Genomic DNA, 15,085 nt, shown 5'->3' with positions numbered 1-15,085 from the left:
GCCCTCAACTAGCTCACCTGATTCACCTAGTCAAGGGCTTGATAATTAGTTGTCAATTCGAATCAGGATGTGCTAGCACTGGAATAGATCAAATACATGGAATGGTTGTGGGTCCCCGGGTGAGGTTCGAGAACCACTGCTCTAGGGCATGGTGGAGCAGCTAGGGTTAGGCCACAGTCGAAGGGTTTAGGACACAACAGCCCATGCTTGCTAGTTTTGTGTAGAATTTTGTCTGCTTTAATAATCTTGTTTCTTTTTGTTATTGTATGTGATTGTGCCTTGTTCACTACCCATTTTGTATAGTAAAGTTGAATTGACTTAGATAATGGTAACATGCTAGGAAGAAGATATCAATACCCAGGCGCACAATCCTTTTGGTGCTTGTTAAATCCTAGCCTAAACGACAAGACAGGATATGGACTTCCATTCTTACTTTTCAGTATATATAGCGTGTCTGTCATTTCTCCTTTAATGTATGTTTGTCAGTCTAGGAACCATTTCCTGGATGTAGCCTGCTTGCTGCAAATAGCTAAATAGCATTCAACATTTTACAAATGCTTTACAGCAGGCATGAACAAGTCTTAGTAGTAAAAAGCAATAACAGAGCTGAACTCTTCTAGTGTACAAAAGGTTAAAGGTCGTGACAGAGAGAAGAGCCCCTTGGGGGGTAGACTGAATGTTCAGAACATTCTTGAGCCACATTTCCTGTTCCTGCATCTTATTTTCTGTTGGAACTCACTGTTGTGAGTTTTGTCTGGTCAAGAGGATGCTCACATGCAGTTACATGTGAATCTCAGAGTAGGGTACAGGCTAAGGGAGCCACAATGGGAGACAGTGACATTGTTTATGACAGAGAGAAAGCCAGAGAATAGTCTCACATTGCCAGACTAGTATTTTATGTACTCTGTATTAGAAAAGAGAGGGGTGAGAATCCATGCTGTCAGGCTCCATTTTGATTACATTTCAGAGGCAGTGCATCACTCTGAGCTGCTCGTCTGTCGCCCTCTAAAGAGATGCTACATTATTGATGAGCTGACAGACACGTGTTTAAAAACTCAGAGAATTACTTAGTGATGAACACACACACAGTGACTACCATGTGGTGGTGAAGCAAGGCTGGCAGTCTATTGACTACCAATTTCTCTGTAGTGGGTCAGTGGAATTAAGTGCTGTGCCAGAGAAACTGTAAATGCATTATGAAGTGGTCCCTGACTCTCCAAGCGGCTAATGCCCCCACTGAGAGGATAACTTAGCTGACCGGTAGCTAGCAGCTCCAACTCAGGTCCCTGGGCTCTATATTCAACATAACATCATTTAGTTAGGCATAGAGAAGAACTTATCTTACTTTCCTGATCAACTTATAGTAAATAGAGCTATGTGAGCCACTTAAACCACATTAACTGTTGAAATGTAATATGTTAAAGTACATCCTTTTCAGTCTAGGTGTTGTAGTTGATCAGTAGTTAAGGAGCTGACCTGACTTTTGAGCCCTTCATATGGTTTCCTCCTTTGAGTCTTCCTGTGCCTGCCGGCTCGGAGGCTCTACTTCTACACAATGAACAATGAGACGCCTACATAACTGTGGCTCTGTCACCTTGGAAACACTAATATTTGGCTATAACAGGGAGATCAGAGCTCTACAGATGTGGTCTGGACACTGACCACGTGTAGACTTAAAAGATCAGTCGTGTTCTTAGCTCATTAAATTGCATCTTCTTTTACAGTATATGTCCTGCCTTACCTCTACCATGTGTGGTAGACTCATGAGTAATAATAATACCTTGTTAAATCTCGGTTTACATTTCCTTTTCCTACCTTACCGATTGTTGAATTGTTCTAGCAGGTAATTCAGTATAATGCCTGTTTTTAACATCCATGTCTTAATTGTGTCCTTTATGTATTGTTATCCTCAGATCTACTGGAGAAGTCCAGGGTTTGCAAGCAGCCGAGAGGAGAGAGAAACTTCCACATCTTCTACCAGCTTCTTTCTGGAGCCTCGGATGACACCCTGAGTAAGCTATACACACACGGTTATCGGTAATACCTTCATGACAATATTATTAACATGTCATGAAGCTTCGTTATGGGTCATAACATCTCAGAAACGGTCACAAATGTTTAGGAAGGTATGTCATGACAGAGTTACTACACATGGCGTCAAATAAAATGTCACTGAGTTATCTAACCGCAAAATGTCTTAGTTATTCTAAAGAAACACATGACTAATATTTAAACATGAGGCTGTGTTTAACTACAGAGAAAAAAGACTATGAAACCAGTGTGGTTCATTTGTTCTCAGCTGGAGCTCAGCCACTGTTTGGCAGTCTTGATGAAGGAGAACAATATAATGGTCTTTGATTTAATGCTGGACAAACATCAAAAGACTTGATTTATCTGCACTTAATGTAACCTGTAATCCAATACACCATACTGTGACTTCCCTTGATACCTGATACAAGCCTTTAAAGGGCCTTTTGAAGCTGGTGTGTGTGTGTGTGTGTGTGTGTGTGTGTGGACTGCTGCTCTAAAGTGTATAGCACTTTAGTCCATATGCACCATGCTAAAGCCATGTGTGTTTGTCTTTCTGGCACACAGTGAAGCTGAAGTTGGACAGAGATTTCAGTAAATACAACTACCTGAGTCTGGATTCAGCCAACGTCAATGGGCTGGATGATGCAGCAAGCTTCAGGACCGTCAGGGTGAGACGCACACATAATTGTTGACTGTCATTGTGTCAACTTGTTTTTGGCTTAGCTTAGAGGTGCACTGTGAAAGGGTAGGGTGAGAGTAGAGGTGGTCTGATCCTCTTTATCTACTGACTGAATAAATGAGCACGTAGATTGGATTAAGGTTTAAAACAGCTCTGGTCCATGCTCCTAAGCAAGCTAGCATCTTCTACAGCCTCTACCTGTAATGTGAGGGTCCATACACACTGCTGAAAAACAATTCACCAATGAACGGCGACCTTGCACAGACACGCCCCTTAATTTTGCCAGCTAGAACCAATGAAATGTCTTCCTTTCTGCCGTAGTCTTTTACTTATCCATGCGTGTAGTTGTGTACAGACCCTAACTTGAACTTTGAACTATATCCATAGCAGGAGAGTGAGACATAAGGATGAGTTTGGCTCAGCGAGGGAATCTCGTTCCACCTGCCGTGAAGGCTTTCCCATACTGTAAACAATAGCAGAATGCTTCAGAGTACACAGGCAGATTGGATGCTGTACTGATGTGGGAAACAGCAGCTGCATTCTAAAGTACACACACACAGTCACTCTCTGACATGCAGGGCTGCAGAGCGTGGTCATCATGTGTAAGGCTCTCTCGATCTTCCTCCTGACTCAGTTTTTGTTGGTGACACACAGAGGATGTTATGTTATGAGCTGCCTGAGCTTTATCCATTCCCAACTCCCTTAACAGGACTGTCCTGTACTCCACTGTCTCCTTGCCCTTGGACTCTTAGTAGCAGTGGATGTGTCCCAAATGGTACCTATATAGTGCACTACTTTTGACCAGGGCCTACAGTGATTAGAGTGCCATTTAGGGGACACACGCAGCATCCTGTCTTAGCACTTCTCTCAGTGAGGGAGCTAGTAGGCCACCTCACAGCTGCAGTCCAACTCAACACAATAGATTTCAGTGATTTACAAGAATAGGCCTCTCCACTGGATATGATGTTGTTGTAGGAGCTAAAGGCAGCCTGCTACAGATTTTTTTCTCACCCTTGTTCACAATGGTGTCAAATCACAGTAACACATGTTTAATAATTCAAGATACTGTAGTTCCCCTACTACACTGTCCACATCACTGTGTCCTCTGTCAGTAGTTGTTTTGCTTTCCTCTCCAGTCCAGAAACTCATCCCCCTTTTCTGTTGTCCATGTTATTATTGTCTGTTTGAGATTGACTACATGTACATTAAAGTCCAATTGCATGGAATCACCCGTCTACAAATCCCCTTGCATTCCAAATCAGGCTTCGATACTGCGACCAAAACAGTCACATTTGTGACCGTTTTACTTGCCGTTTTACAAGCGTGCCAACAAATTATTTTTACCGGGTCACTTTAGTTGTTGGTTCACAATTAGATATTTTTATCATCATGATTTATTCAAACAGTAATGTGCAATTGACCAAAAATAAAGTAACTTTCTGAAGAGGCACCAACAGCACGGGAATGCACCTGTCTGTGTGTGTCAGGACCTACAGGGAAGGTTTTAGAAACGCTCCGGGCCAGTCGATCATCCCCATCCAGTTAAAAATGTATTCTAATAATGTTGTTTTTTAAATCTAGGCTATATAATTATTTGTAAAAGATTTATTCCCGAAGCTGTTAATTCATTATGTCGATTATCTATGACTCGCGCTCGACACACACAGCCTATAGATAATTGGTCGGGCAGAGAGAGCGAGCAGCTCTCAAACAGCTGGTTGTTGCCTGGCGCGAAGACAGACAGCGATAGCGGAAGGAAAGATGTTCCAAGTTATGATATCTACCAGTAAATGCTAAGGCAAAAATTGGTATGCAAACAAGGTAAAAGTTCAAGGTCTTGGTTGAATATTTGCAATACGCAATTCAGTCATCATTGAATAGCCTACCTTAAAAATGACATTTCCTCGAGGCTCTTTGGTCCTTGAAAAGTCATTGAAGTTATCGTAGCCGATTTAGAAGTTCTACTGCGCCAATATAATCAATGTTATTTTCTGATCTGTTTTTCTGATCACTTTGTTTCCTGTCATTTCAATGGAAGGGTGTTGGGCTAGTATGTTGCTTTGGTGTGGTAAAACCATGTGCGGTTATAAAGAGCAAGTCAACATCGAATGTTGGCTTCAACTTAGTTTTCCATACAAAGCGTTGCAATACAAAAGGGAACCCAGTTTTTGGTTGCTTTTAAAACATGATACGGTAACCCCCCAATAACTCTTCAACATCACAAATGGCGAGACTGACGACCTACCACATGGACAGACTTCATTAGTGTGTTTGTGTCGGGAGAATGCTGTCTTTAGTCACGTAATGCCCACATTATTCTCACATAGAATATAAAAATGTGACTGTCAATGCATAATGCCATTGGTTAGGCCCATAAAAAAAGTGTTTTTCTTAATAGTAATATATACTTTTTTTTGCAAACATTTTGGGAATTTTTTCTGTGGGCTATTACAACAATTACATATCAAATGTACAGTACCAGTCAAAAGTTTGTACACCTACTCATTCAAGGGTTTTTATTTATTTTGACTAGTTTCTACATTGTCGAATAATAGTGAAGACATCACACCAATGAAATAACACATATGGAATCATGTAGTAACCAAAAAAGTGTTAAACTTATCCAAATATATTTTATATTTGAGAGTCTTCAAAGTGCCCACCCTTTGTCTTAATGACAGCTTTGCAGACTCTTGGCATTCTCTCTTCACCTGAAAAGCTTTTCAACAGTCTTGAAGGAGTTCCCACATATGCTGAGCACTTGGCTGCTTTTCTTTCACTCTGAGGTCCAACTCTTCCCAAACCATCTGTTGGGTTGAGGTCGGGTGATTGTGGAGGCCAGGTCATCTGATGCAGCACTCCATCACTCTCCTCCTTGCTCAAATAGCCCTTACACAGCCTGGAGGTGTGTTGGGTTATTATCCTGTTGAAAAACAAATGATAGTCCCACTAAGCGCAAACCAGATGGGATGGCGTATCACTGCAGAACGTTGTGGTAGCCATGCTGGTTAAGTGTGCCTTGAATTCTAAATAAATCACTGACAGTGTCACCAGCAAAGCACCATCACACTACCTCCTCCATGCTTCACGGTGGGAACCACACATGTGTAGATCATCCGTTCAAGTACTCTGTCTCACAAAAGACAGCGGTTGGAACCAAAAATTGCACATTTTGGACTCATCAGACCAAAGGACAGATTTCTACCGGTCTAATGTCCATTGCTCGTGTTTCTTGGCCCAAGAGAGTCTCATTTTCTTATCGGTGTCCTTTAGTAGTGATTGCTTTGCAGCAATTCGACCATGAAAGCCTGATTCACGGAGTCTCCTCTGAACAGTTGATGTTGAGATGTTTGTTACTTTAACTCTGCAGCTCAAATAAATGCTTCAATCTGAGGTGCAGTTAACTCTAATGAACTTATCCTCTGCAGCAGAGGTAACTCTGGGTCTTCCTTTCCTGTGGCGGTCCTCATGAGAGCCAGTTTCATCATAGCGCTTGATGTTTTTTTTTGACTGCACTTGAAGAAACGTTCAAAGTTTTCCATATTGACTGATCTTCATATCTTAAAGTAATGATGGACTGTCGTTTCTCTTTGCTTATTTGAGCTGTTCTTGCCATAATATGGACTTGGTATTTTACCAAGTAGTGTTATCTCCTGTATACCACCCTTGTCACAACACAACTGATTGTCTTAAATGCATTAAGAAGGAAAGAAATTCCACAAAGTAACTATAAACAAGGCACACCTGTTAATTGAAATGCATTCCAGGTGGCTACCTAATGAAGCTGGTTGAAAGAATGCAAATAGTGTGCAAAGCTGTCATCAAGGCAAAGGGTGGCTACTTTGAAGAATCTCAAAAATCTATTTTGATTTAACACTTTTTTGGGTTACTACACGATTCCATGTGTGTTATTCCATAGTTTTGATGTCTTCACTATTATTCTACAATGTAGAAACTGGTAAAAAAAAAAAAAAAATTGAATGAGTAGGTGTCAACTTTTGACTAGTACATTAGCTCCTTAAATTACAAATAAGTGTTTGAAAAAGTTAATAAATTTGTCTAGCCAATGTCTGTATAAACCTTGTGATTTTTTGTGAAAAAATGGAGTGGTTTTGAAAAAAAGAATCCCAGGAGGGGGCACGTACAGTCTTCAATGAGGTTCGTAGGGCCACATTGAAATGTTATTTCCTTGCTGTCAGAATTTGCTCTCCATCGATTTTGGAATTTTCTATGCTCCCTTACTGTCTAGTGATTATTAGTGAGATGGACAGTCAAGATACTGTTTGAATATATGTCCGTTATAATTTCTACACAGTTTCGATTTGGTTTTAGTGATTTGAAAAGGATTCTTCAGGATTTTGGAATGAGGCCCTTTATCTACTTCCCTAGCAGATACCCATAGATTTCCAGTAATTACGCTAATGCTAGTTACAGTAGCAACTGCGCTAGCACTAGTTAACTGCACACAGAGACATAAAATGAAGTGAATTTTTTTTCTTCCAGATATCAAAGTGCCATGTGTTATTTTCTGTGAAATCCTCAGGGGTGTTAAACATACAGCAGTCCAATACGGCAACAAACTCACTATACTTTAAAGGGATACTTAGGCATTTTGGCAATTAGGCCCTTTATCTACTTCCCCAGTCAGATGAACTCATGGATACAATTAAGTGTCTTTTCTTTGCTGTTACAGTAAATCTATCTAAATCAATGTAAGAACACAAGGGCATGCTAATTTAAAATATGTATTGTCATTATTAGCCTGGTTCTGTAAGGAATGCAGGCACATTATGGGACCAAGGCCAGGCCATTATCAATTATTTAAAAAATATATACAAATATTGGTGTGACCAAATTGTGCTGGTGCAACCAACTGAAAAGCACCAGTGCCACCGGTGTAAAAAGTTAGTGTATAACCCTGCAAATAACTACTCATTAACAGATCAAGATTAGTTATTCTGTACCTTTCGTTGCTCCAACTGATCCTCTCAAACATGCTGAATGTCTGATTGGCGCTCTCTCCCCCTGTGCCATCCCAGAATGCCATGCAGATTGTGGGCTTCATGGAGGCTGAGGTGCAGTCGGTTCTGGAGCTGGTGGCTGCCGTCCTCAAACTGGGGAACATTGAGTTCAAACCAGAGTCCAGGGTCAACGGTTTTGACGAGAGCAGGGTCAAGGACAAGAATGGTGAGACCATAGTCGGACTGGACAACCAACAGCTTTACTGTGGGACAGAACTTCCTGTTACAATACACATGGACACACATCTCACTTTTTTAAGTAACTTTTGTGCCCACATGTGGATGCCTGCATTTCCCTTACATCTTGAAAATGTACAAATCCTGTATTGTGGCTTTAGAAAATATTGTTTTGGTTATTAATTTTCTTGTCAATTGAAGGATAGATAAGATAAGCACACTGCAATTTATCGGTTAGATTATCACCACTGACCAATAGTCAGTCCCTCAACCACAAGCCATGGCTTTAAGTTCTATCAACAGCAGCCTATATGGTTGTTCTTGTACTGCCCCCTACTGGTTAATGATTCATTCATTTCATGACTTAGTTAACTACAGTATGCTATATTTTATGATTGTAAGTACAATAGGCCTATTGATAAGCCTATTGCTTACAGCTATCCCCTATTAAGCAAACATAATATTTAGCATGTCTTAGTAAGCCAGCCATGACACAACTTTGCTTTCTTTGCAAACACAACTTTTCTACATGTCACACTAAAGTGGAACTCCACGTTGTCTGTGGTGTGAATCATAAAATCCATCTTCTTTCTAAAATTACACCAGCTTATTAATGACATTTCCCCTTATGACCATTTGACGGCTGTATGGACTGTCACAGTACACAAATACATTTAGTCAACAACACCCCTCTTACAGAAGACCATTTACTGAGACAATTGACATGTAAATACCTAAAGACATGAAGGCTAATGCGCTTCAGTAACTCCTCTTAAACACTACTCTGTCTGGCTGCTTTGGGAATTCCTGGCCAGGAGACACAACACTGATCCTAAAGGAGATCCTCTGAGAATAGAGAGAGTAGATTACCTCATCTCTTTATGGAAAGGGTTTAGCTAATGTCCTTGTGGCTACCCACTGGAATCCTGATACTGACGTCATGTGGCATTGTTGGTAGAGCTTAACATTGATATGGATTCCATCATCCCTGCAGGGGATAAATGTATTTTATTGACAGATTTAATCTAGTCATTGCCTATTTGTTTCTTTGCCCTAGGCCTGTATACAAAGCTCTATGATTGAGTGTTTGTGTCTGTTCTCTTAGTGAATGTGTCTTTCCTCTGCTCTGTCTTCCAGACCTGAAGGAGATGTGTGAGCTGTTGGGGATTGAGCAGTCTGTGCTGGAGAGGGCTTTCAGCTACCGCACCGTGGAAGCCAAGATGGAGAAGATGTCTACCACACTCAACGTGGCCCAGGTGAGAAGAACAACACTCTGTCGTCACTGTATAGCAATAGGCTTGGGCGGTATACTGTATACCGGGGTATTTGGAAATGGCCATGGGATGGTTTTTCAAAACCATTGAAAATATTTCTTATGTTTTTTTAAAAGTAAATACCCGCAGTCAACTTGTGCAATATGTTAAGAGGTAAAGATGATCGCCTTCTTCATTTCATCTGTCACATATGAACCTTACCGGCAGTCCCCATTCACTTGGTGTTTGTTTACAAGCACACAGCAGCAAGGGACCAGAGCCTTGTGAGTCTCTCACTATTGTGCAGAACGCGCCAGGTGATCTAGTTACAGTATGTGATTCACAGCTAAATGTTTGCCAGTTAGATCTTATATAATTATTAAGTTAACTGTCTAAAATGTGCTAAATGCGCTGCAGTTGTGCGTTTGGTTTGCTAATTTAGTAGCTATCTTGCTAAGTGGTTAGCTTCACTTGGTAACAGCTGAGAATCCCGTACTGGATTAAGAGCCTTTATGTCTAATATTTGTTTTGTGCCTGCAGCAAATTGTGAGTAGCATTTTTGAGTTGCTTGTGAAACTTTGAGCTGGGATGTCTGTCCTGAATATAGTTTAGGTCAGAGACTGTATAAAATGTTCCCAATCCGCTCGTTAGCATTTAGATGACACAAGGTCGGTATGACAATCTGGATAACGCTCAAGCCTATATAGCAACACATTACTTTAAGGACCATGCCCTTACCAACTGAGCCGCACAGGACGACCAAAAGATCCAGTCATCATTGTATTGCAACACACTTCTTGTCATGGTAGCACTGACAGACGAAGTCTTAGGGGATGTTTCACACTCCAGTTGTGGATGGATGAGGAAGGACAAGATGAATTCCCCCCCCCCCCCCCCCCCCCCCTATCCCATCCCCACCTATTGTACATGGAAACATATCCATAATAGAAGAGTGGTTGGTGACTTTTCCCCTGGAAATGCAGAAGTAGGTCACATTGTGGAGGTTAGTGAGCAGACACATTCATGCTTTAGATGAGAGGAATATAAGCTAGTCTCCTCTCTCAATTCTGGAGGTCTGTGAGTTCAGGCAACATCCAGTTGGAGATGAAATGAAGAAAGTCATAGAGGCTAGTCCTCACCCTAGTCCTCTTTCTGTGCTCTACAAACACAGCTTATGAAGGAAGGTAGAACGAAGGGATGAGCTTCATGTCTCCTGAAAAGTGATTTAAACATCCTTGGCAGATATCTGGTAGCCTGGTTCCAGGTCTGTTTGTGCTGTGTTGCCAACTTCTATACTCTTTGCTTTGACAATGACCATAGGAGTTGACGAGGCTGCGCAAACAGACCTACTTCCTTGAGACAGAGCACTACCCCCTGGTGCACCTCTCTAGAGTCCATCAGAACGTGTCTTAACAAATATCTGGCCAGGTAGCATAAACAGAAGGGTTTAAAAGGCCAGACGGAGACAATAAATCAGAGCACATTGGTTGCAGGTCTTAGAGGAACTATCAAACTAAGGATCACCAGATTATCCATGGCACATCAGCTCCTAGAAGTGTTTGTTTGTCCGGGAGGTTATGCCTGGTCCTGTCACAGTTCAACTCTTCCTGTGTGCGCACGCACGCAGTGCATTCGAAAAGTATTCAGACCCCTTGACTTTTTCCGTATTTTGTTACGTTACAGACTTATTTTAAAATGTATTACATTGTTTTTCCCCCTTGTGAATCTACACACAATACCCCATAATGACAAAGCAAAAAAACATATATTTTTTTTGTTAAATTATAAAAACTTTACATAAGTGTTCAGGCCCTTTACTCAGTACTTTGTTGAAGCACCTTTGGCAGCAATTACAGCCTCAAGACTTCTTGGGTATGACGCTACAAGCTTGGCACACCTGTATTTGGGGAGTTTCTCTCCTTCTCTGCAGATCCTCACAAGCTCTGTCAAGTTGGATGGGGATTGTCACTATTTTTAGGTCACTCCAGAGATGTTCAATCGGGTTCAGGTTGGGCTCTGGCTGGGTCACTCAAGGACATTCAGAGACTTGTCCTGAATCCACTCCTGCATTGTCTTGGGTGTGTGCTTAGGGTCGTCGTCCTGTTGGAAGGTGAACCTTCGCCCCAGTCTGAGCACTCTGGAGCAGGTTTTCATCAAGGATCTCTCTCTACTTTGCTCTGTTCATCTTTTCCTTGATCCTGACTTGTCTCCCAGTCCCTGCTGCTGAAAAACATCCCCACAGCATGATACTGCCACCAAAATGCTTCACTATAGGGATGGTGCCAGGTTTTCTCCAGATGTGATGCTTGGCATTCAGGCCAAAGAGTTCAAACTTTATTTCATCAGGCCAGAGAATCAGCCCTGACCAAGGTCCTTCTACCCCGATTGCTCAGTTTGGCCAGCTCTAGGAAGAGTCTTGGTGGTTCCCAACTTCCATTTAAGAATGATGGAGGCCACTGTGTTCTTGGGGCCCTTCAATGCTGCAGAAGATTTTTTTTGTACCCTTCCCCAGATCTGTGCCTCAACACAATCCTGTCTCGGAGTTATAAGGACACTTTTTTTTGACCTCATGGCTTGGTTTTTGCACTGATATGCACTGTCAACTGTGGGACCTTTATATAGACAAATCATGTACAATCAATGTAATTTACCACAGGTGGACTCCATTCAAGTTGTAGAAACATCTCAAGGATGATCAATGGAAACAGGAAGCACCTGAGCTCAATTTCGAGTCTCATAGCAAAGTGTCTGAATACTTATGTAAATAAGGTATTTCTGTTTTAAATTTTTAATACATTTGCAAAAATGTCTACACGTGTTTTCACTTTGTCATTATGGGATATTGTATGTAGATTGATGAGGAGAAAAACTAATTTAATGAATTTTAGATTAAGACTAACAAAATGTGGAAAAAGTCAAGGGTTCTGTATACTTTCTGATTGCACTGGGGTCTGTATACTTTCTGATTGCACTGGGGTCTGTATACTTTCTGATTGCACTGGGGTCTGTATACTTTCTGATTGTGTGTGTGGTTTGCATGAGGAATGACCGCCTCTCTCTACTCCAGTGTGGCTGTGTGTCAGAGAATGAGCCTTTAACTATAGGAATATTATTCAGCCCACTCTAGGACACGCTTGCCTTTTCTGTTGTGGATGGTTGGAATGAGAAACATTCTACAGCTAGAATTATAGCTTGACTGATTGATGCCACTTTTACGTCCACAAAGACTTATTTATCTGAGCTCCGTGAACCCTGTCCCAGTTGACTGGTGAATGCTATACTACTACAAGCATTTGTCAGAGATATTTACTACAGCTGTCTTTCTCTGTGTATGAGAGCACTGAAATCTGTACACTAAGTCTTCATTTGTGATTTGCAAGGCCTACTATGCCCGTGATGCCCTGGCCAAAAACCTCTACAGCCGTCTGTTCAGCTGGCTGGTCACCAGGATCAATGAAAGCATAAAGGTAGGGCTTCTCTTTGGTCTCGCTCATGACTGTATATCAACAAGGTTTGTCCACTGTTATTCTAAAGCCCTTGACTATAAAGATATATATAAACCCTTCCAAACTAGATGACATGATTGTCATGAAGACAGGACTATAATTTTATGTGTATCTTATACTTTCTCTTTCCCTTTACTTCTTCTCTCAGGCTCAAGCAAAAACGCGCCACAAGGTGATGGGCGTCCTGGACATCTATGGTTTTGAAATCTTTGAGGTAAGAGTAATTGCACACGGTAGTGAAATGACCTCACACCTCCCATCCCCCATAAGCGTAAGCGTCTTGTTTGCCTTAAACAAAGAATTTGTGTGGTTTTGTGACATAATACATTTGACATGAACAACTAGCAACTTAACTTCCACAGTGCCTCTTTAAATTGATCTCTAAGGTGCATGTTCCTAATATTCCTGACTGTTCCCCACTCATTGTGAAGTCGTTTCATTCCTCTCTCCTGAATGTTGTTGTCTGGGCCGACAGGAGGGCGTAAGTACACCTGCCGAGGGCGTGCTGAGTGCAGTGTGCATGCTGTGATCTAGCTCAGCCCTTAATCCTAGTCTTAATTCAGATCCTATCTGTAACAGGACTTCCCTTGTGTTTTTGGGGGGGATATGAAGGAGTACTGGTGTCTCTCTTAAGGGAAGGAGAGAACATACAGTAGCAGAGCTATTCTGACAAGTGTATGAATTAGCCTTTTTCCAGATCTGTTAGTGCTGCCTTGCCAACTCCTATGGTCCTCATCAAGCCAAATGTTTGGTATGACAATAACCGTAAGGGTTGGGAAGGCAATGGAAACAGATTTGGGACCAGGTTATGTATGAACATCCTCCTTCTGTTGCCATGGGGGTCCTTCTCTTCCTGACCAGAGGTCACCAGCACGTTCTTCATGCCCTGTAGTTATGCTGTTCTAACCCTCAGTAACCTAAGCAAATGGAGTGATATTGTTACCTAACCCAAAGCTACTGCTGTTAGCCGAGAGTCATGACTGGAAACTAAACTGGTCTTCTAAACTGATAAGAAAGGGGGATAATTTAGAAAATGTAGATATTTTAAATGGTTAATAATCTGTCATGTTTTATGCCTGTTCACTGTCTTTGTTCGACACCTTTGAAATGAGCTACTGATAAACACTGAAGCTTTGCCAAGATTAGTTTACATGCATCCATGATAAGAAACACAGATAAGACTTTGTCCAAAGACTCTGTCCGTTGGGTTTGTATAGAGGGTTTGTAAAGCAATAAGGAGGAATGCCAGTCAAATCAAGTTTTATGCCCTCATTGTCCTGGCTGTATGGGACTGTAAACTAGCATTGCCACAAATGTATAGTCTGTTCCCACAGTAGTCTGTTGGTTTGAAAAGAGACATATTCTTTGTTAGTGTGACATAACAGTGAAGGAATGGGGATCAAGGAATTTTTGTCTTTTTGGCATTACCCTAGTGGTATCCAACAAGGGAGAACAGGACCTGGGAGGGACCCGAAAGCTTATTGAAAGGCTGCATGTCAACATAGCAACAGGTGGTGACAGATGGTGGCATTTCAGTGTCAGACAGGCAAGAGAGGAGAGCAGTCCGTGTATTACTGAGTCCCCCCCCCCCCCCATATGTACTGAGGGTGGTGCAATGTGGTACCCTGCTGTGTGCATCTGGGATTGTAAAAATGTTGCCTATTTAGAACATAAGTTTAAATGGTGTCTTTGGGGGTTCTCTACAGGACAACAGCTTTGAACAGTTCATCATCAACTACTGCAATGAGAAACTGCAGCAGATATTCATCGAACTGACGCTACGCGAAGAGCAGGAGGAGTATATCAGAGAGGTAAACTGTGCCCTCGTTCACCTTACTGGGGACTACAAGAGTGTGTTCACTAGGTCATATTGTAGCTTTTTAGTGTGAAACCTTTCAAAAAGAACAACAAAAATGAGTGTTTCTTATTGGGACAAATCGTGGTAGTACCTCCGTTTCAGTGTGTTTTCTTCCCTTTGGTGCTTAATGAACTCAACCCAGTCGTTGCACTCTAATGGCATGCACTCAGAGGAGAACATTGCCCCATAAAGCCATCCATCTCTCACTGTTCACCCCCAGCCTGTCAGCCTCTTTGTGCCCCCTGACACCTAATCTACATTCCATACATTGACAGGCCAATGTGTAGTGTGAACCTGGCTTGTAGGTCTGGGTTGCGATATTGTCCTTGCCAATATCAGTCTTTCACCTTTTGCCTTCCCTGTTTTCTGTCTCTGTCTTGCTCTTTCACTCCTTCCTATTCTGTCTATTTTGTCCTACATTTCCTATTGTCCATCTCTATTTTTCTAGTCCCCTCTTTCCATCCCCATTCCTTTCCCTCACCCTTCTCTCCTGCTCTTTTCACCATACTTTCCATCTCTTTTGCCCTTTCCTTCTCTCTCCTCTCTCTTTCTCTCCCTCT

At 41.8% G+C, this 15,085-nt stretch overlaps 1 protein-coding gene across 10 annotated transcripts in view; it reads left to right on the top strand.

The window, feature by feature from the left end:
• LOC109868224 (unconventional myosin-Ib) overlaps positions 1-15,085 on the top strand; it is a 146,199-nt gene that overhangs the window by 98,327 nt on the left and 32,787 nt on the right. For 5 of the 10 annotated variants that reach the window (XM_031797431.1, XM_031797451.1, XM_031797457.1 and 2 more), the window contains exons 8-15: positions 1,914-2,012; positions 2,596-2,699; positions 7,750-7,897; positions 9,046-9,164; positions 12,542-12,628; positions 12,816-12,881; positions 13,143-13,148; positions 14,374-14,478. In XM_031797431.1, coding sequence (XP_031653291.1) covers positions 1,914-2,012; positions 2,596-2,699; positions 7,750-7,897; positions 9,046-9,164; positions 12,542-12,628; positions 12,816-12,881; positions 13,143-13,148; positions 14,374-14,478 — 734 coding nt within the window. The remainder of the gene's footprint in view (positions 1-1,913; positions 2,013-2,595; positions 2,700-7,749; positions 7,898-9,045; positions 9,165-12,541; positions 12,629-12,815; positions 12,882-13,142; positions 13,149-14,373; positions 14,479-15,085) is intronic. The other 5 variants (XM_020457660.2, XM_031797469.1, XM_031797480.1 and 2 more) reach the window with 1 other exon arrangement.

The sequence above is a fragment of the Oncorhynchus kisutch genome, linkage group LG2 (genome assembly GCF_002021735.2).
Source record: "Oncorhynchus kisutch isolate 150728-3 linkage group LG2, Okis_V2, whole genome shotgun sequence".
NCBI lineage: Eukaryota > Metazoa > Chordata > Actinopteri > Salmoniformes > Salmonidae > Oncorhynchus > Oncorhynchus kisutch.
Note: the sequence above shows the minus strand (reverse complement) of the source record. Positions and strands in the feature narration are given on the sequence as shown.